Source organism: Hemicordylus capensis, chromosome 1 (genome assembly GCF_027244095.1).
Source record: "Hemicordylus capensis ecotype Gifberg chromosome 1, rHemCap1.1.pri, whole genome shotgun sequence".
NCBI classification, from domain to species: Eukaryota; Metazoa; Chordata; class Lepidosauria; order Squamata; family Cordylidae; genus Hemicordylus; species Hemicordylus capensis.
The window spans coordinates 312,823,972-312,843,506 of NC_069657.1; the positions used below are offsets into that span (position 1 = coordinate 312,823,972).

Sequence of the window (19,535 nt, forward strand, 5' to 3'; positions counted from 1 at the left end):
GGAAGTCTACAAGTCAATACAAGTCGGTGACCTTCATTTTCATGAGACCCAGACTGCAGGTCACACTAAGTCCATTAGCACCGATGGGCCTAAACTTTCCTCGGAAAATAGTAGACAAATTGGGAACATGGCAGGAAGTAGAGGGAACTTTAACCACCCTACCATCCCTCCCACCCACCACAATCCTGATCCAGAATGCTTATATTGACAGGGAAATGGGAGGTTTTCCTCCCCCCCCTTGTCAAATAGCAGTTGCCACATGGTACAATCCAGATCAAGACAGCAACTGGGTAGAGAGTTAAATCTCCCCTCTACAGCCCATGATCCCACCCTGTGTATGACACCATAGTTAGTTTGTATTTTTATAGGAAGAGTTAAGCCTGTAAACTTTAACACCACATTGCTTGGCCTCAAATGCCATTCTGCCTGCCTCTGTTGGGTTATTTTGTGCTGCCCTATTTTCATCCAATTGACAAAAAGAGATATACTAAACCAATTAATGAACCAATTCAGTTGTCAATGCTGATGCAAATTCCTAACCATATATATAGTCGCACTGATTCCCACAGGGCTTCCATTCCGCCCTTCTTCAGAGCCCCTGGTGGCGCAGTGGTAAAAAAAAACTGCCGCCCTGTAACCAGAAGGTTACAAGTTCGATCCTGACCAGGGGCTCAAGGTTGACTCAGCCTTCCATCCTTCCGAGGTCGGTAAAATGAGTACCCAGAATGTTGGGGGCAATATGCTAAATCATTGTAAACCGCTTAGAGAGCTCCGGCTATAGAGCGGTATATAAATGTAAGTGCTATTGCTATTGCTATTGCTATAAGCTCAAGGCAGCTTCCTATTCTATAATGCTAACGCATCAAAATGCAACAAATCATATTTCATTCCTCCATGCAGGACCACAATTACTACCCACAGATCACATCTGCAGATCACATCTGCAGGCTGTGCAAATGCAGATCACCTTTAATTCCTACACTTGCTAAAAAAAAAAAAAAAATTGAGCTCATCTCCTCAAGGCAAACAAGGAGGAGAGCTGGTCTTGTGGTAGCAAGAATGAACTGTCCCTTTTGTTAAGCAGGGTCCCACCTGGTTTGCATTTGAATGGGACACACTTGTGAGCACTGTAAAATATTCCCCTTAGGGGATGGGGTTGCTCTGAGAAGAGCATCTGCATGCAGAAGGTTCCAAGTTCCCTCCCTCGCATCCCCAAGACATGGCTGATAGAGACTCCTGCCTGTAACTTTGGAGAAGCCGCTGCCAGTCTATGGAGACAATACTGAGCTAGATGGACCAGTGGTCTGACTCAGTATATGGCAGCTTCTTATGTTCCTAAGGCTGGCCAACAGCAAACTTCTTTTAAAAGGAAGTTCCAACTGAATGAAAGTTACTTTTCCAGCAGCCCTGCTCCTTGCCTGTTCTGCTGTAGCTTCCCATAGTTGGTACATGGAGTAGCACCTCTCCTGACGAGCTCAATGGAAGAAAGGAAAGCTTCCTTAAGGGAGCATATCTCACAGAGACTTTTAAAGAAGTATACTTAGGCAAGAAAGTCAAGACATTTCCAACAGTGATGAAAGAATTTTTTCCACCTGCTTTGTAAGCTCCACAAAGGCTTTGGACAGCTTTTGATAGTAGCCTTCCACTGTTGCAACCCCATAGTTCTCATGAGTATTTCGACAGCAGGTCATGTAATGCAGCTGTGGTGTTGTTACCAAGCCATAGTCTAGTGAAATAAGATCACAGTAGTTAAAGATCAATGCTGTTCAGGTGTATTTCAGACCATTAATACATATGCCCAGCTAAAGGTGTAGAAAAGGATGTGCACAGAGAGGGAGAGAGAAATAAAAATATACTTTAACTGAAGCAGTGTTTTGGGGTGTTTTTTTTTAGCTTATCCCTTTACATGCCACTATTATGAAAAGAAAAGTGACGGACATACCATAGTATTGACCTCCAAGAACAGTCACACAGTCGATTAATGACTTGGCAAGCTTCTCACTGCTAGGTCTGGAAGCAAAGAGAAGATATAAGGTTACATTTGTTGAAAAAACAAGCCTTTTCCAATTAAACACATTAATCCACATAGAATGTATCACAGAGGCCACAATCTTTAGCCTGCTGAAGTAAGCCCAATGAAGAAGTGAATGACAGAAGCCATGCAATCAGAAATGTACTAGGCAGCTAGATTCTACATGAACTAAGGAAATCTAACACTTCACATATAAAGTAAATGGGAGCCTTGTCAAGAAGCCCTTTTGATATGTATAGTCATTATTAAATGTATCAGTTACCTATTCTCCCTCAAGATGAACATCAGGTTTATAGCTACCTGGTGTCTCTGCCAATAACAATGAAGGCATCATGTTGAAGGTTCACTACTTCCTTCTGGCAGATGTCAGAGACCACACTCTGCAATTCGTCCTCTTCAGCAAGGGCCAAGCGTGTGGCATGTTCTTCCCAAGCAGGTGCCAACATTTCACCCAAAGGATCAATCAGCTTCACACCATTGTCTTCCTTGAGATAAGAGAAGATATGGCAGTAAGGGCTTTTGGTGTGTGGGTTTGTATAAATAACAGGTTTCTGAGAAACATGGGGGAGGGGGAGAAAAAGTACAGGTGGGGAAGGCTGAAGAAGTAAAGCACACGTAGCCCAAAGATATATTTTATATTTATATTTTTTTTATATTTTATATCCCGTTCTTCCTCCAAGGAGCCCAGAGCGGTGTACTAAAGTTTCTCCTCACAACAACCCTGGGAAATAGGTTAGGCTGAGAGAGAAGTGACCAGCCTAGTCACCCAGCAAGTATCATGGCTGAATGGGGATTTGACCTCGGGTCTCCCTGGTCCTAGTCCAGCACTCTAACCACTACACCACGCTGGCTAATGTTTGTAATCAAACATTACAAATTTAAAAAGGGGTGTGATTAAAAAGGATGTTTAAAATACAGGAAGTTCCCAACTTGCAAACGGGTTGTATTCCAAAAGCCTGTTTGGAATGAGTTACAAACAAGAGCTATATGCAATATCCATTTGTAACTCAAAATGCATTTCACTCCAAAGAGGGATGCCTTGTTTGCGCGGGCGTATCTAGGATAGGGCAGGTAGGGCATGTGCCCCGGGTGCCACTTGAAAGGAGGTGCCATTTATTAAAATTAGGTGTTTTTTTTAAAATGGCCACCAAAAACAAAATGGCCACCGCGCATGCTCAAATGGCCTCTGTGAGGCCCGGCCAGGATTTGCAGAGGCCATTTGAGCATGTGCAGTGGCCATTTTGTTTTCAGTGGTCATATATATATATAAAATGGCCACCATACATGCTCAAATGGTCCCTGTGAGGCCCTAGAGGCCAGCAGGGGAAGAGGGAACCTTTGCAGACCGCCCCCCAGCCTTTAGGAAGCCCCCCCCTCAAAGGGGCTACAGGTTAAAAAATAAAATAAAATTAATATAAGTCACTGTACACATATTCAGTTTGGCACTATGTACGGAGAATCAGGGCTTGTGAATACTGAGCTGAAGCTTATGAGCTAGGATTGTATTCATTTGCTCTTACTTTGCTTCTTGTGATAAGTGAGTTAAAAGTGACGTCTTAATAATATGGCTATTAATGGTGAGTTTGTCTTTGAATCAGTGTGAAATCCTTAGTATTAAGGCCCACTGGGAGTTTCTTGCTCTCTTTCTCTCATTTTAAACTGTCTTTCTGAAATACAAGAATATATTCCTAGCAGTGACACAGTTTACTCTGCATATCCTTTAATTATTTTCAGAGTATTTGGGAAAGGTCAAATTAGACAGGCACTTCTGTTTAGTTTTCCAAGTACACCTCCACATAGTATTTGGGTATTTCATAAGGCCCAGCATACTGAAATTTGTAGTTTTCCAGCATTTTTTGGTCTGGTTATGTCCACTGCTAAGTAGCTTTTGAAATATTAAAAGATTAACGAGCTTGACTTTTATTTTTCAGCTGATATTATGGTAAAGTTATCTGAAAGTTGAGTGTCAGATGTTTGGACATTTCAGTGCTTGCCCTAGGTGCTATTTCCCCTAGATACACCACTGCTTCGGGGCATAACTACCATTAGGCAAGGGGAGGCGGCTGCCTGGGGGCCCCCCACGCCTCGAGGGGCCCCCACGCCTCGAGGGGCCCCCACGCCTCGAGGGGCCCCCACGCCTCGAGGGGCCCCCCAGAGGCAAGTCACATGACTCTCCAACACCCGCAGAGCTGCCTTCATTATGATCCTTCCTTCGTATTTCTTCCTTCAACCTGGCTAGCATCTCTCTCTCTGTCTCTCGACCCTCACTCTCTGCCTCCCTCCTTGTGTGTGTGTTATCAGCTAGGGGCCCATTTTAAAATTTTGTCTTTGGGCCCACTCCAGCCTTGTTATGCTCCTGCTCTGCTTGTTTATATGTGCGGGTTGGCGTTTAATGCAGTTTAATTAATTTGGGGACTTCATTAATTTAATATGTTATAGAGCTTTGTTTGTAAGTATGGGTGCTTGTAAAAAAACAAGATTTAGGCTAAACGTTAGGAAAACTCTTCTGCATGAACATTAAATCTCACTATTTCAATGGAACCTACACTTCTCTGGCTTGCACCCTAAAAATAAGGTCAGTTCTGCAACAGAACAGGCTGCCTAGAAAGGTTATGTGGTCTCCTGTTTTGAAGGCACTGACGGAAAAATCCAAAGAGTACAAACTACCTTGATTTACAGCAGAAGATAGGACACAGACAACCCAATGGGTTCCAGAGCTCTACAAATAGACACATTTGCCCCTATTAATTTGTAACTCAACCCCTTCCCTCTTATTTGAAATATTTAATCTCTTACTTCAGGATTGTGGGAGGCTGTAATCATAACTCCAATTGTGGATTTAGTCTGCTTGGACCTCAACACTGCCACCAAACCTACACGAAATATTGTGTGGTAGATGTGCTCTGCTTTGGAACGGAATCCAGCTGTTCCATATCGAAGGAAAGTCTTTGGAAGGTGGGAATGCAGTTTTATGAAGTTTGTTATCACATCAGCATCCATTTCTGAAAGAGGAAAAATAAAGTAACACACTTATTAGCATTAGACATAATGCTACCAAAAAGGGGAGAGAGACTGGGCCTCATTTACATCTGAACCTATTACTGAATTAGAGAAAAATTAGCTGGGCTGAGTGCAGAGCATCTGCGCCTCTAGTTTCCCCTGTCCGCTGATGCCATTTTCTCCCCCTGCGCCGTTTTCTCCTCCCAAATGCTGCCACCACTGTCATTTTCTACACACACACACACACCACTATTTCGTTTCCCGCCTCGCCTCCGGCACCACCGCTTTCCTCTTCCCCTGCCAGAAGCTTGCTCCGGAACTCTCGGAACTCTCACAAGAGCTACCACACATGGGATTAGCGACAGGTACGCCTAAGATAAATATATGTATAGATAGATAAGCAATTTGGAAGTCAAATTATTTACCCAGCAATAACCACACTGAACTATGTAAATAAGCCCTTAGACCAGTCCAGAATATCATGGAATGGACTCTCAATTCACACTTTTATTTTTACTCTCTTCCTTGTGTCTATCTGTACTCCAGGAGTACCCTCAGTATATCTATTACTTCACTTTGTAGCAGTCACATGTTCTACTGAGACAGAAATACTCCCATTTCCAATTGATTTGTCTCCAAGGCACATGTATGTTGGGAAGAACATTGCTATACTCTCCATGCAATCAGTATTCACTTAAGAAGATTCAGCACAACTTATTCTGATTGGCAAGGTGGTTACAGAGCCACAAAACCAAGCACTAAGAAACTCACATAGACATTTAAACGGGAGTTCTAGTGGCACCGATCAAGGTGCTGCAGCTGTGACTTTGCCCAACACACCCCTTTTCCAACCCTCCCACACACGCCATGCAGTCCGTACAGCCACACTAGTCGGGACTGTGCAAACAACGGTAATCCAGAGTGCCGCCTCTGCCTTTGCAAAGGGGTCATTTGAGTCTGGAAAGAGTCCTCAGTAGGTTAATCTTGCTGGGAAATATATTATAAACAGACAATTCATAAGAGCAACTTTATTAACTAAAAGCTGAGAAAAAGAGAATCCCCCCCCCAGCACAGTCCACAGTGACACTCAGTGAGGCTTAAAAACATAACATATTCTGCTTGCTACCGTAGAGCATAAAATTAAATTTAAAAAAAAAAAAAAAACCACCCCGAGAGACCCACCTATTTGTCCAGCCCAGCTGCTCAAGAAGCGGACGTGGCTACTTCTCACCTCACAAGCCTTCCACACTCCCTTCCGGGTTCTGCAAAGCTAGTGTGTGCGCGCGCGCGCGCGCGCCCTTTCAGTTCGCAGCCGCACCAATCCCAGAGCCAATCGGCCTGGGAGATGGAACGGGCGTGTTCCAGCGTTCTATGCACGGAGCCCATTCATGCTGTTGTAGCCGCCTTCCCCGCTGTCGCTTTGGAATAGCCTATGTTCGCTCGCTGACCCACCCGCTGGCACGTCTCAGCCGGGGAAGGTGGGTGGAGCCGGGATGGACAGTCTCTGTTTGCAGCACAACATTGTGACCTACTTTTAGTTTGGTGCTCATGATGACGATCACATCGCTGCCTGGTTGACAAGAGAAAAGCCTCATTCACCCAAACCGGGCTTAGGAGGGAGGTGGGCAAGCGGCGTCTTGGCAGGCCGGCTTTTCAAGCTGAAAATGTGGCCTCGAGCCTAGTCCTCAACCACGATCTCGAATTTCTGTCGGCGCGGCGGGGCTTTAATGTATTTAACTCTTTGGCTGCGCCTCTGCGGGCAGCCACGGCTTCAGAAGCGCTGGAAGCTCATGGGCGGCCCCGCCCTTCTTTGGTCGTTTGTTTCTCGTACGCCCGACCACGACCTAGTCGGCCAGTATAGGAGTTTCCGGCAGGGATCTTAGCTGCTGCTGGTCTCCCGCCTGGTAACCGGCACGGGCGCTGTCTGTGTGCGCTCCCTAGGACAAGGTAGACCCGCTCCGCCACTCCGAGAGTGAGTGAGTGAGCGAGCCAGGCATATTGTGCGGCTCAGTCGCCCAGGAGCAGAAGCCGCTCCAGGGAGGAAGAGTGCAGCAGGGGGGCGGCAGGGGAGATTGGAGAAGGGTCGGAGGAGGGCGTACCGGCGTAAGAGGACGGGAGTGGCGGGGCTCTCACGTGTGCGCACGTGTGGGGAAGAAAGAAACGGGGGTCGTCCTCACTAAGGTAAGAGAGCCAGCGTGAGGTAGTGCCTGGACTAGGATGGGGAGACCCGAGTTCAAATTCCCATTCAGCCATGAAATTAGCTGGATGACTCTGGGCCAGTCACTTCTCTTTCAGCCTAACCTACTTCACAGGGTTGTTGTGAAAGAGAAACTCAAGTATGTAGTATACCGCTCTGGGCTCCTTGGAGGAAAAGCGGAATATTTTAAAACTGGAAAGGTAAGAGTAGGCAGGCGTAGTAGCAGTTTCTCTTGCTTGGCAACGCCTCCTTTATTATTGGACTTAATCCCCAAGCAAAGGCCGCTGGGGATCATGGGAGTTGAAGTCCAATAATATCTGGAGACCCAGCCTTGAGAATCCCTGCGCTGGAGTATCATCTCCTACCTCGTCAGGTTTTCTGCTTCCTCCTAGAGCGAATAACTAGAGTGCCGTTATTCCCTACCCCTATCAGTTCTTCTGAGTTTGCTTATGCTCAGTCTCCCTGACTGTAGCCACTCCGTTGCCCATACTTTGAAATCTATCAGACACTCGTACCCTTGAATAACAAGTTGCATAAAAATAAACAGGCATTTCTCCTTCTCTTTTAACTACCGTTTTAAAAAAAAGATTTTCTTTTCAGGGTAAGGGCAGTGGCTTCAACTGGAGATACTGAGCATGCTCTCTTCCTGCCAGCTCTCGGGGAATTTCACAGCCCTTCAGATTTGTCGTTTGGAATACTCTATTGCAGTCATTCCTTTTCTTCTTCTTCTTCTTTAATGTTTCAGAGTTATTTTGATGCAAAATAACATACAATATCTGATGCCTTTCTGCAGAACTTGGATTTCCTTTCTTTGATATTTTAAGAAGGAATGAGAATTTGATAGGGGCTGTGAGCAGAAGACAGAAAGGAGCTTCATTTGACCATTCTGAGCGTGCTCCAATGCTTTTGAGCATGTTCAGATGCATAGGAAAGGAGGTGGTGTCAAGTAAGATAAAGTGTTACTACACCTGGTCTTGGGCAGGCAACATTGTGTTGGCCAAAATCGGGGGAGGGGCCACCTAGGGGCAGGACTTGCATTCACTGCCCACCCTGAGCAGCAGCCTGTGTGCCTGTCAACTTCACCTAGTTGGGGAGGTGGGAGGAGTTCTCGCCGCCATCCCTGTTCCGCCAGTGCACTGCGGCAACAAAGTGTGCAGTCACGATCCTGCTCAAAAATTATGTTTATATAATATGCAAATTAGGCACCGAGATTGGGAAAGCCAGAATATTATTATTATTATTATTACATTAATATCGTGCTCTTCCTCCAAAGAGCCCAGAGCAGTGTACTACATGCTTGAGTTTCTCTTTCACAACAACCCTGTGAAGTAGGTTAGGCTGAGAGAGAAGTGACTGGCCCAGAGTCACCCAGCTAGTTTTATGGCTGAATGGGGATTTGAACTTGGGTCTCCCCCGTCCTGGTCCAGCACTCTAACCACTACACCATGCTGGCAACCCTTTTCTTAAGGGTCTTTTTCCATGTTAGTAATGTTTCACATTTCCTTCTTCCTGAAACAAAGCAACAATTTGGGTATTGGTTACCTTGTGTCAAGACTTTTTGTGATGAGTTTGTTGCTTTCTTGAGCTTGTGGGAAACCATGAATTGCTTTACCCCTTTCAAGCCATTCCTCCAAAAATGGAGAAAAAAATTACGGCAGAAATCCGTAATTTGAGTTCATTACTGTCTTTCAGGAGAGCCCTTAAAACCTATCTGTTTGGCCGGGCCTTCCAGGGTTTTTAAACTGCTGAAAACTGTTTTAAATTCTTTTAAATGTTTGCCCTGGTTTTCCAGGGTTTTTAGCTGTTTGAATGTTTAATAGGTTTTATTCTGTTTTTATAGTTTTGATTTTAATTGTTAACTCATTTTAATTGTTTTTATTCTGTTGTAAATCACCCTGAGCCATTTTGGATGGGCGGTATATAAATCTAATAAATAATAATAAATAAAAAGAATTCACCCCCATCCACCCCCCTCTCCTTGGAAGTCAAGTCTGTGTATTTGCAAGACAAAGGTGTCCTCTTCATTTATTTGTAGAAGTATCTCTCTCTCTCTTGAGAGAATGAATAGATTGCAGTTCCTTGAAAACTCTTTTTTCAGTTTGCAGAATAGTAAACCAAATGATCAGCTCAGTGTTTAAGCATGATAGATGTTTTTAGTGATTGGTCAGAAAAGGCCAATGGGCTAGGAATGCAACCCAGCAGCCTCTTCCATCAGCAATAAAGGACTGACTTCCTGTGGGTCTCTTTGCATGTTGGTAACGGTTCACATGTCCTGAAGCACACCCAACAATTTTGATGTTCCTTACCTCACACCAGGATTTATTTTTAGAAGTTTGTTGCTTTCTTAAGCTTTTGGGAAGCCATGAATTGCTTTATGCTTTTCAAGCCAAGCAGTTTCCTGCAAATAAAGTTTGCACACACACACCCCATCCAGTTCTCCCCACAGATCTGTACCCATGCAAGACATTACTTACTTTGGAGAAGTATCTTTTTCTCTTGAGAGAACAGATAGATTGCAGATGATTGTAAAAAAAAACCCTAGAAAATTACCTTTCAGTCTTCAAAACAGCAATCAAAATGAACAGATTAATATTTAACCATGACAGATTTCTTCTGTGAATGGATTGAAAAGGCCAGTGGGCCGGAAAAGAAACCAAGTAGCCATTTTCTTTGGCAAGAAAGGACTTGCCTCTTAAGGACTTACCTCCATATTGGTGGTGACCACACTTGTGATCTTTTACCTTTCCTCTTTCCTGATGTGTATCTTTGGATTTTTTGTGAGGTTGATTTCTTAAACTGATTGAAAAGCATGCATTTCAAGCCAAGCCATTTCCTACTAATAAGGGACATTGTTTTGGTTTTGCCTCTCATTTTGTAGGTAAGAAACCAAATAGATGCTTTCTTTAGCAACAAAGCACCTACTTCCGTGTGGTTATGTTACTATCTGAAGTTTTTCACTTCCCTTTTTCCAAAACAGTGCAACAAGTTATGTTCCTTACCTTGCATCATTCCTTTGCTTGTGACAGGATTTTTGTTAGGATTTTATTTCCCTAAACGTGGCAGAAACTTTGTTGTTTTTTAGCTTTTCCAGATGCTTCGCCAAAACGAAGGTTGACTTATTGTCCATTTGTCTGTAGTTTCCTCTTCAAGTTTGTCTATTTCCAGGGTGAAGATACTTCTCCAGACATCGTAATATCTTTCCCCCCTACTATCTCTAGAATTAAGCCTTGGCAAAGGTTATTTCCAGAGCAAAACAAAGAAAGGAAGCAAAAGAAATTGGCATCTAGAGATGCTGAAATACTTGCCTTAGCTTCTGGATTGCCCATTACACATTCCTGTAAGATCCTTCTTATCTGGCAGCCTGACCACTCATTTTTACATTTTAAAAGAGCACAGCTGCTTTACCATGATGATCCAGCTTCGATTAACCATCCAGCTTCGATTAACCATTTATTCTTGGGATAGGAGGAGGAGAATCAAACTACCCCTGTGAGATGAGGCTTCTTCTCCTGCAGCCGCCATACCACTGAGCCTGATCTTTAGCCATCGCCAAGGAGACCATGAGTGCATCATAATAGAGAAACCACAGATGATGTCATAATAGCCACCTGCAGAGGTGGAGGCAAAGTGTCATCCCACAGCACTGGGGAGAGATGCAGCTGGTGCACACCTACCTACACTACAAGCATATATGTGTTTTATACCAGTCCTATCCTGGAGGTTCTAGTTTGGAGAGAGTGCTGATAATTGTCAGAGTTATTAATTTTTTTGAGTTTTCCATTGATCCCTATGGGGGAATTACCTGATGGGCCCATGTTCAATTCTTGCATAGAGGCCCTTTCAGAGCTTCTTATGCCACTGCCACAATCTACTAGTTCTTAAGGTGACATAACATAAAACTTACGTTCTGTAACAGATTGACCCAGCTATTCCTCGACATTCTTATTCATATTCGTAGTACATAATACAAATTCATAGTTGTGAACATGCTGGCAGCAATGCATGACGCTGCTTTCGTAAACATGCTGTTGGGCTTCTTTCAATGGATGTGTGTGAAGGATTACAACCTTGCTTGAAAGCAAGTCTTTAGGATGAGAGTGACAACCCGATCATGATATAGTTCTTTTCTGCCTAGGATTCAAGGTATTTAAAATTCAAATACAAATTAAGCAAAAGACAAAGCAATAAAATAGCAAATATTTCTCAGGTCATAGGCGATCATTGGAGTTCATGGCATAAGCTTCCTGGACTGGGGTTCTCTGGACTTCTGCCTCCCCCTTAAGGCACTTGAGTAGTGTCTGAGGAGGTGCAGGAAGGACTGTTCCAGGTGGTCTCCTAGGTGATATCTGATGGCTTATCTTAAGAAGAAACTCATCTTGTCTGCCTTCCCCTCAAGATTGTCCTACTTGTGGTCTTCCCTGAGTATCAGCCCAAAGGTCAGTACTCTTGGGCATTGACTTTTAGCCATAGCCTTTCAGGCATTAGCTCCTTTTGTGGATTTTGGAGGCAAAGCAGTAGGGCTCAGTGGTCAGGATTCACCCTGCCCTTGTAGAAGGCAGTAGTTGCTGGGCACAAGCAACCACTAGCTGTGAGGCAAGGGCAATCCATTGTGGGGGAGGAGAAAGCAGGAAAACACCTCTCAAGTACAATGGTGTTACATTCTCTATGCAAGCAGAATTCCCAGGATGCTTGACATGGATAGGATGTTCATGGTGGGAACTGGTTTTTAAATATCAAAAAAAATTTAAAATATTTTTCCATCAAAAAAATTCGAGGAAGGCATGGATGAATTGTAGCAGCCTAGGCCATCAGTTACTTCCACGTGTTTATCTTGCTGGTGTTTTTCATGTATCTGCAATGTTGAAATCAGACACATTTGTGCATGGCATTGATTTTACTTCCAAAAACAATCTCTTTGAATATCTTAGGCTCTTTCAATCTCTTAGGCCCGAAACATAACTCTATTTGAGAGTTATAAGCTTAATTGTTATTCACGGGGTGGGGGGGAGTTAAAGGGGTGTTTCATTTGATCAAAATTATTTCATTCTGTGCAGTCAGACAACTTTATCAATGTGCTCTGTAGTATCTTTTGGAATGATTGGCCACAAGGATTACCTTATTGTTTTGATTTCTCCTGTATTCAGGTGGTCGGTTTCACATCTGTAACGATGTCAGACCCAATAAAAGAAGGTATCGAGCTTCAAGTGGCAGAATTAGAAATGCTTTTTTCCATGTTTCCCAATAAAGGAGAAATAACTCTTCAAGATGAAAACATCCTCTGTGATGTTCGGAAGTATCTAAACAATACAAGCGAAGATCTTCCACACAAAATTGAATATTCAGTTGCTGTGACTATTGATTCCCCAAAGGTGAGAGCATCTGTTTTGGGTTGGGATGTTTTCTTTTCTTCTAGTGCAGGGTTTCTCAACGTGTGGGTCCCCAGATGTTATTGGACTTCAACTCCCATAATCCCCAGCCCCAGTGGTCTTTGGCTGGGAATTATGGGAGTTGAAGTCCAATTACATCTGGGGACCCACACGTTGAGAATCCCTGTTCTAGTGAATACTAGTAACACTAAAGTTTGAGCCTAAACATCTGTAAGCATGCCAGCCTTCAAAAAGAGATCAGCTTTAGCCGATATATACTGTGGGGCCAGTCACATGACCTACCGGGCAGTTGGGTGGGGGGAAGTCCTCCCAAACCTTGCCTTCCCCCCCAGACAACCTTTGTCAGTCTGGTGGGAATGCACTCCATGCTCCCACACGTTCAGCCGTGCTCTGTGCAGCACGGAGCAGGGTGGCTTGATCTGAGGCCAGGACGCATTGTCCCGGCCTCCGTTAATCCCACAATTTACGCGCACTGTGTCACAAGTGACATGCGTGCTGCATTGTAGGACTCCCCCAAGAGACGGGCACTCTAGGCGTCCATCTCTGTTTGTGGCTGGGCTGGAAGCAGGTAGCTGGGGAGAAGGGAGTGCTTGCCCCCTTAACCTTGGCTAATATCCAGGCTGAAAAGCCAGACTAGGCGGCGCTGGCCTGCCAAGATAAGGCCTGATCCTGGCAGTTCTCACATTCAGCTTAACCCAGGCTGGGTGTCTGTAACCCAGGTTAGGTTGCATGTGAGAACAGCCTCTATATAGTTCGCTCACTACTGGTCCATATTCTATTTTGTTTCTCTCTTTCTACCAGGTGTAAATTTCAGAACCTATTTAAACACAAGTGTGCAGTGCAATCCTTTACATGCTTACTTGGAAGTAAGTCTGTGTCCAGTGGGGCTTACTCCCTAGTAAAAATGTGTAGGACTGTAGCCCGAAGGGGCTGCTTGCGACACACTACATTTTCTATTCCCCATGTGCTCTAAGAATAAGAACTTTCACCCTTCTCTGAACTTAGATCTGTAATCCAAAAACACTAGAGCAGTAGTCTGTGAAGCAGAGATGATCCCACAGTGAAGGAAACACAGTTAATACAGTGTTGCAGTTGTTAATATGTTGTAATATCACTGAGTGGTGTTATACCAGTGACTGCCTCCACTGCTCAATCACCACTGGAATCTCTCTGTGCACGAATTGGTAGCTCCTGTAGGAGAACTGGAGTGCGTGACTTTGCACTAGTCTGTTTTTTTAAATTAATAATGCTTGCTGAGGTACAGTTGCAGCTTGGGGGTGAATGCACAAATTCCCATTTTGTAACTGCAGTTAAAACAGATCTATAGAGGAGCAAATAGTGACAAGGCGGGGAACCGTAGGGGAAAGCAATGGCGCTGAAGACAGGAAAGCAGCAGAAATTGTGGAACTTCTATTTAAATGAACTCAAGAGGGAGTCAGATTTGATATATTCAAAAACAAAAGGGATAGGCCTACTACAGTAACCTGGTAGCTGACTCCTCTGCAGCTCTACTTTTCTAAGCTGTCATTGCTAACTAGTCCCTTAATCCATAGGCAGAGAGAAGGTACTGCTTGCCCCTACTTAACAGACAAAAGGCTACTTTACAAGTGTACATTCATGACTCTCATCCCGCTTGCATGGGTAGTTCTCCCTCCGATTCCAAGATCTGACAGGACAGCAGCATCCGAGGGGCTTGCTATTTCTCCTTTGGTGCAGAGACTCAGGGCAGAGATCCCCTCTGTTGCGTCTCACGAATCGCTCTTCAGCAGAGGGGAAGTCCCTGAGCACTACTCTTGCAGATCTCTGGATGGGAGGAGTTGCAGAAAATTAAGATCTGTTCACAGCAGCTGTGGCCTCCAGCTAGTTGCTTCACCCTTGTAGGCAACAAGCTGAGTTTGAATGCTGCTGAGGTTCACTTGTGGAGGATATATTGCATGGATGTACCTGGTCACACACTCGTACACACAATTGTGAGGAATGGTTTTTTTCATTTCCCGCATTTCCTCTGCAGCTGCATGTACTGTTGAAGGTATGTGCTTCTGGGTCACATGATACATCTTTTAGGTGATCCCAGGCATGCATGAGCCTGATTCCTTGGAAGTCGTAAACAATTGTATGAACTGGTATTAACTTTTACTGAAATCTAAATGTATTTAGAAATTGGTGTATAATCTGAAAATGGTTCGACTACCCAGTCCTGGTACAGCAACTGGTAACCTAGATTTTGTGATGTGTCTTTTTTTATTCGTAGGTGAGAGTAGATTTGCACGTATCCTTGCCCCGTGATTACCCTCATGCAGCACCACAGCTTTTTGCGAGATCAAGTGCTCTAGACAGACAGCAGCAATTGCAGCTCAACCACGATCTCACTTCTCACATGGCTTCTCTGGAGTCAGGTGACCTTTGCATCTGTGCTGCTGTGCAGTGGGTACGAGAGAACAGCACACCCTATTTACAAAACAGCAAACTCACCCCTGAAAGGGGGCCAAAAGAAAAAGTAGTTAAAACATTATTTAATCGAATGTGGATTTACAGCCATCACATATACCGGCAAGAGCTCAGGAAAAAGATTTTTGACTGTGCAGAGAGATTAAATCTGACAGGTTTCTGCCTAACTGGGAAACCTGGGATCATTTGTGTGGAGGGTGTTGAAGAGAACTGCAAAGAGTTTTGGCATGCTATTAGATACCCCAACTGGAAACACATTTCCTGCAAGCATGTTGAGAGTGGAGAGGCTGAGGGAAATGGAGAGAACCTACGCCTCTTTAATACTTTTGAAGATTTACAGTTTCAAGCCCATGGTGACTATGGATTGAGGAACGACTATCACATGAATCTTGGTCAGTTCCTAGAATTCCTCAAGGAGCATCACAGTGAACATATATTTCAGATCTTGTTTGGCGTTGAAGGCAGATGTTCTGACAACTAACAAGTTGTTTTTAGTTCTGCTGTCTTTGTTAATAGGAACTAAACCCATTCATGGCTCTGCCACAATAAAACTGAGAAAAGAATGTGGCAAGCCGTTTCAGAGAGCACGCACAGAATCTTTGATTGGTACGTGAACAATTTGTACATCAAAGTTTAGAATTTCATTTAGAGCAAAATTCATTTGTTTTATGGCAATGCAAGAGAATATGGAACTGACTACATCAGCTTAATAGTACATCTAGTACAGTTTAGTGAATCCTGAGAAGCAGAGGACCTTAAACAAATATCTAAGACCTCACGTGTATTTCCCAGCACCATTCATGTTGCAAGCCTATGCGCATTTATCTTGGAGTACGTTCCATTGAAGTCAGTGGGACCTGCTTCTGAGTAAATGTACATAATATGGTGCTGTAAGTGAAGCTTGAGGAGAGTCAACCGGCAACCCCATCATGTAAAGTATAATATCTTCCATCAAGCTACAGCTCTTCAAAGCCATCATTTTGCTTCCCAGCCCTAAATTGTGCAAAGACGATGTACCAGTGGCAGTGACTATCTACCATGTAGATCACCACTGAGAGGTGTCTTGATGCTTCACTTCCTGCATTCTACACTAAGCTACAGCTTCTGAGCAGTAATTTAGGGTAATTCTGCACACAGTTGTCTGGCCAGATTATGAGCACCATTCATAAGTACAAAATAAACTAGTAAAGTTCTAGGCATTGCAATGGCTCCAGAATGGCCAATTTTATTTATTTATTGTTAAATTTATACCCCGCCTTTCATTAAGAAAATCCCAAGGCAGCTCACAGTAAAATTTAAAAACAAGATTATAAAAGAGACACATTAAAATATTGAGCTAAAAATACAAAAACAGAACTGATTTAAAAAAAATTAAATTAAATTAAAACACTAGCATAAAAACAGTACAAAATACAAGAAGCAGCAGTGGAGACAATCATATAAAAGCCTGGGTAAAAAGCCACGATTTGACATGCTTTCTAAAAACTCTGATGGAGACTATCCACCGGGAGAGCATTCCAGAGTCTGGGGGCAGCAACAGAGAAGGCCCTGTCCCAAGTGCATGACAACCTAGCCTCCCTCATTGTCAGCACCTGGAGCAGAGCCCCCTCAGATGACCTCATCAAGCAGGCAGCAACCCTTGGGAGCAGGCGGTCCCTTGAACCAACACCTTGAATTGGACCAGGAAACGAACTGGCAGCCAGTGCAACTCTTTCGGAATGGGTGTGATGTGCTTCCACCAGGCAGCTCCAGATAGAAAGAACACTACTGCCCTGTTTTGCACTTGCTGCAGTTTCCGGATATTCTTCAAGGGCAGCCCCACGTAGAATGCATTACAGTAAGCCAGCCGTGACGTAACTTCCAATGGTGCTGAAACCCTCTATAGCAGTGTTACTGTTCGTTCCTTCCACCACCTGCAAGCCCAATTCTTACTACTATTCTCCTGCTTAGACCCTCTTCCAGTAGACTTACTTCTAAACAGACACAGTGAATAACTACTAAGACTGAATGACATCATACAGGCTCTGCTGGTTCGTCTGAAAGGACCACATAATCTAGCATTTTGTTTCTTACAGTGGGTAGTCAGACGTTTATAGGTAGCCTACAATCAGGGCCAGAAGGCACTTGGCATCTCCATCTGTGCCCCCCACTTATTTACTGACATACCTCCTGTGGATGCTCTGTTTAGCTATCATGGCTAATAGCCATTGTGAGGCATCTTCCATGAATGTGGACCTATCTCACCCCATCTGTATGTTGATTGGCACTCTCAAAGAACTCCTGCAAAAGGAAGTTCTGCCTTCTCAGCCTTTGGAAGTTAAACTGATCCTTCCTCAGCAAGGCTTGAGCTTCTGTGTACTTAATGAGGCTGTTCTTGCAGGCAGCCTAACCCGGGCTAGGGACACCCAGCCTAGGTTAGGCTGTGCGTGAGAACTGCAAGGATCGGGCCCAAACCCGGCAGGCCAGTGCCGTCTAGCCTGGCTGTTAGCCGAGGTTAAGGGAGCAAGTGCTCCCTTACTGCCAGCCACATGCTTAAGTGGGACCATGGGCTGCTTCCAGCCTGGTTGCACACAGATGGGCACCTAGAGCACCCGTCTCTTGGGGAAATGTGCCGCGAACGGCATTATGGGCTTCACAGCGGATGGGATGAGTCCCAGCCTCAGAGCAATCAGCCCTGCTTCATGCTACATGGAGCGGGGGTGATCATGTGGGAGCACAGAGCGTGCTCCTACCAAGCAATGAAAGATTGTCGGGGGGGGGGCAAGGTTTGGGGAGACTCCCACCCCTCCTGCCTGGTAGGTCATGTGAGTGTGCCCAGTATTTTATGTCAGTACTGTTTCCCACCAATTTACCTAGAACAGCCATTAGCCTTACCACCCTGTAATTCCGCTTCCTTCTGCCAGATCAGATTTTTTTTTTAATGGCATTATAGTGGCTGCTTTCCAGGTCTTCAGTAATTTCAGGCTATTATTTTAAAAAATCAACAATTTCATATGGGAATTCTTTAAGAGCTCTGTTATATTTCATGCAGATCTGGCAACTTGTTCAGTTTTAGTTTGTTAACCTTGGAACTTTATCTCTTGTTTCCTCAGCCTGAGTTCTTCACATATTCTGCACACTCTCTTCCGGTACTTCATTTATATATTGAACAGGAGTACTGTAGTAGGGCTTGAAGAAAAAAAACAAAACCCTGTGAGATCCCCTCATGGAAGTGTGTGTTGGAATTATGATAAGACACCTATTTCTATTGTCTGAAACTTCCTGTTAACAATAATTAGAATAATTCAAGAGCAGACTTATCACTAATACAAGATTATTATCAAAGACCCCTAAGGATCGAATAGGATCAATGGGGTATGTTACACCTATCAATCTCTCAGTCAATGCTTTTCAAATTGTATTATATAGATATCCTAGTCATTCATCCGAGAGATATCCTAGTCATCCATCCCTAGAACAGATGTGCTCATGGAGGCCCTGGGATTCTGTCACTCAAGTCTGGCTAGTGCTCAATTGAGTATGTGCCATGCCCAGAAACACCCACAATTTGCAAAGCTTGTGGGGAAACAAGTCAGTGGTGAATGTGTTCCCTTAAGGTAGAAAAGTTACATCACTGATGAAACCTGCAAGTGCAGTGTCCTTTGAGTTTGGGCCATCAGCTATTCTGATACATTTTACATGGGTTTGAAAGGCTAAAAGGACTGCAGGTCTGCTCTGATGCATATTTAAATAAGCATTTACTCTCAACAGCATGCACTACTACATTGCAGAGGGTGTGTGTGTGTGTGTGAAAGAGAATATAACACAGTCATGTCTGTCCCATGTACTTGCAGCTCACTGAGCAGGAGTGTACTGATCAGGTAGGATAGACCCATTTGGCTCGCTACATGGCTGTGTTTGGGTCAGACCGGATAGACCTATGTGGATCTCTACATGGTTATTATCCATATGCACCCCACAAAGGCGTGACTGTACCATGTGGAAGTGGCTCTCACACTGCTAGCAGCATCTGTCAAGAGGGCCCAAGTCTCACTGTGCTCAGTGGTGCTTCCTCTTATTAATAATAATACTAATAATAATAATAATAAATTCAATTTCTATTAATTCGATTTCTTAGTTAAAAATGCATAGGGTTGCAGGCATACCTCCACTTCCATTCTGCCTTATGAAGGATTCTTTATTACTCAAAAGCCTGCATACTGTACACCAAGAGAAACGAAAGAATATGCTTCATCTTACCTGTTTTCTCTGGCTGACATCCAGACGAATGAAGTGATAGAGCTGTGACTTGAAAATTTGCTGTGATCCCTTAAGGAGTCACAGTGGGCTTCCAAGGGAAGGGCAGATTGGCAAAGATCACCCCTCCCCAAAATGTGTGCGTAGCATTAACTGCATTGGAACTTATTAGTCTGGATGTCAGCCTTTGTCTCTCTGGAGATCAAGAGTCAACTGCAGAAGGAAGACGCAGGCC

The 19,535-nt window shown here is 44.2% G+C and overlaps 2 protein-coding genes across 10 annotated transcripts in view; one reads left to right on the top strand and one right to left on the bottom strand.

The window, feature by feature from the left end:
• The window catches only part of PGM3 (phosphoglucomutase 3), a 23,370-nt gene extending 12,704 nt beyond the window's left edge, over positions 1 to 10,666 (bottom strand). The window contains exons 1-5 of one of the 4 annotated variants that reach the window (XM_053287120.1): positions 10,535 to 10,666; positions 4,829 to 5,034; positions 2,333 to 2,517; positions 1,943 to 2,010; positions 1,593 to 1,726 (exon numbers count right to left, since the gene is read on the bottom strand). In XM_053287120.1, coding sequence (XP_053143095.1) covers positions 1,593 to 1,726; positions 1,943 to 2,010; positions 2,333 to 2,517; positions 4,829 to 5,032 — 591 coding nt within the window. In that variant the 5' untranslated portion in view covers positions 5,033 to 5,034; positions 10,535 to 10,666. Of the gene's footprint in view, positions 1 to 1,592; positions 1,727 to 1,942; positions 2,011 to 2,332; positions 2,518 to 4,828; positions 5,035 to 6,214; positions 6,491 to 6,564; positions 6,700 to 10,534 lie in introns of those variants that run through there. The other 3 variants (XM_053287122.1, XM_053287121.1, XM_053287119.1) reach the window with 3 other exon arrangements.
• On the top strand, positions 6,384 to 17,725 carry RWDD2A (RWD domain containing 2A). 6 transcript variants are annotated; one of them, XM_053287128.1, is made up of 3 exons: positions 6,384 to 6,510; positions 12,374 to 12,598; positions 14,868 to 17,725. In XM_053287128.1, exons 2-3 carry the CDS (start codon positions 12,398 to 12,400, stop codon positions 15,543 to 15,545), a joined length of 879 nt encoding a protein of 292 aa, XP_053143103.1. In that variant the 5' UTR covers positions 6,384 to 6,510; positions 12,374 to 12,397; the 3' UTR covers positions 15,546 to 17,725. The 6 variants fall into 6 exon arrangements, with proteins under 6 accessions (XP_053143103.1, XP_053143101.1, XP_053143104.1 ...); XM_053287126.1 differs by lacking the exon at positions 6,384 to 6,510 and adding an exon at positions 6,830 to 7,213; XM_053287129.1 differs by lacking the exon at positions 6,384 to 6,510 and adding an exon at positions 6,830 to 6,979.
• Positions 17,726 to 19,535: the final 1,810 nt, after the last annotated feature.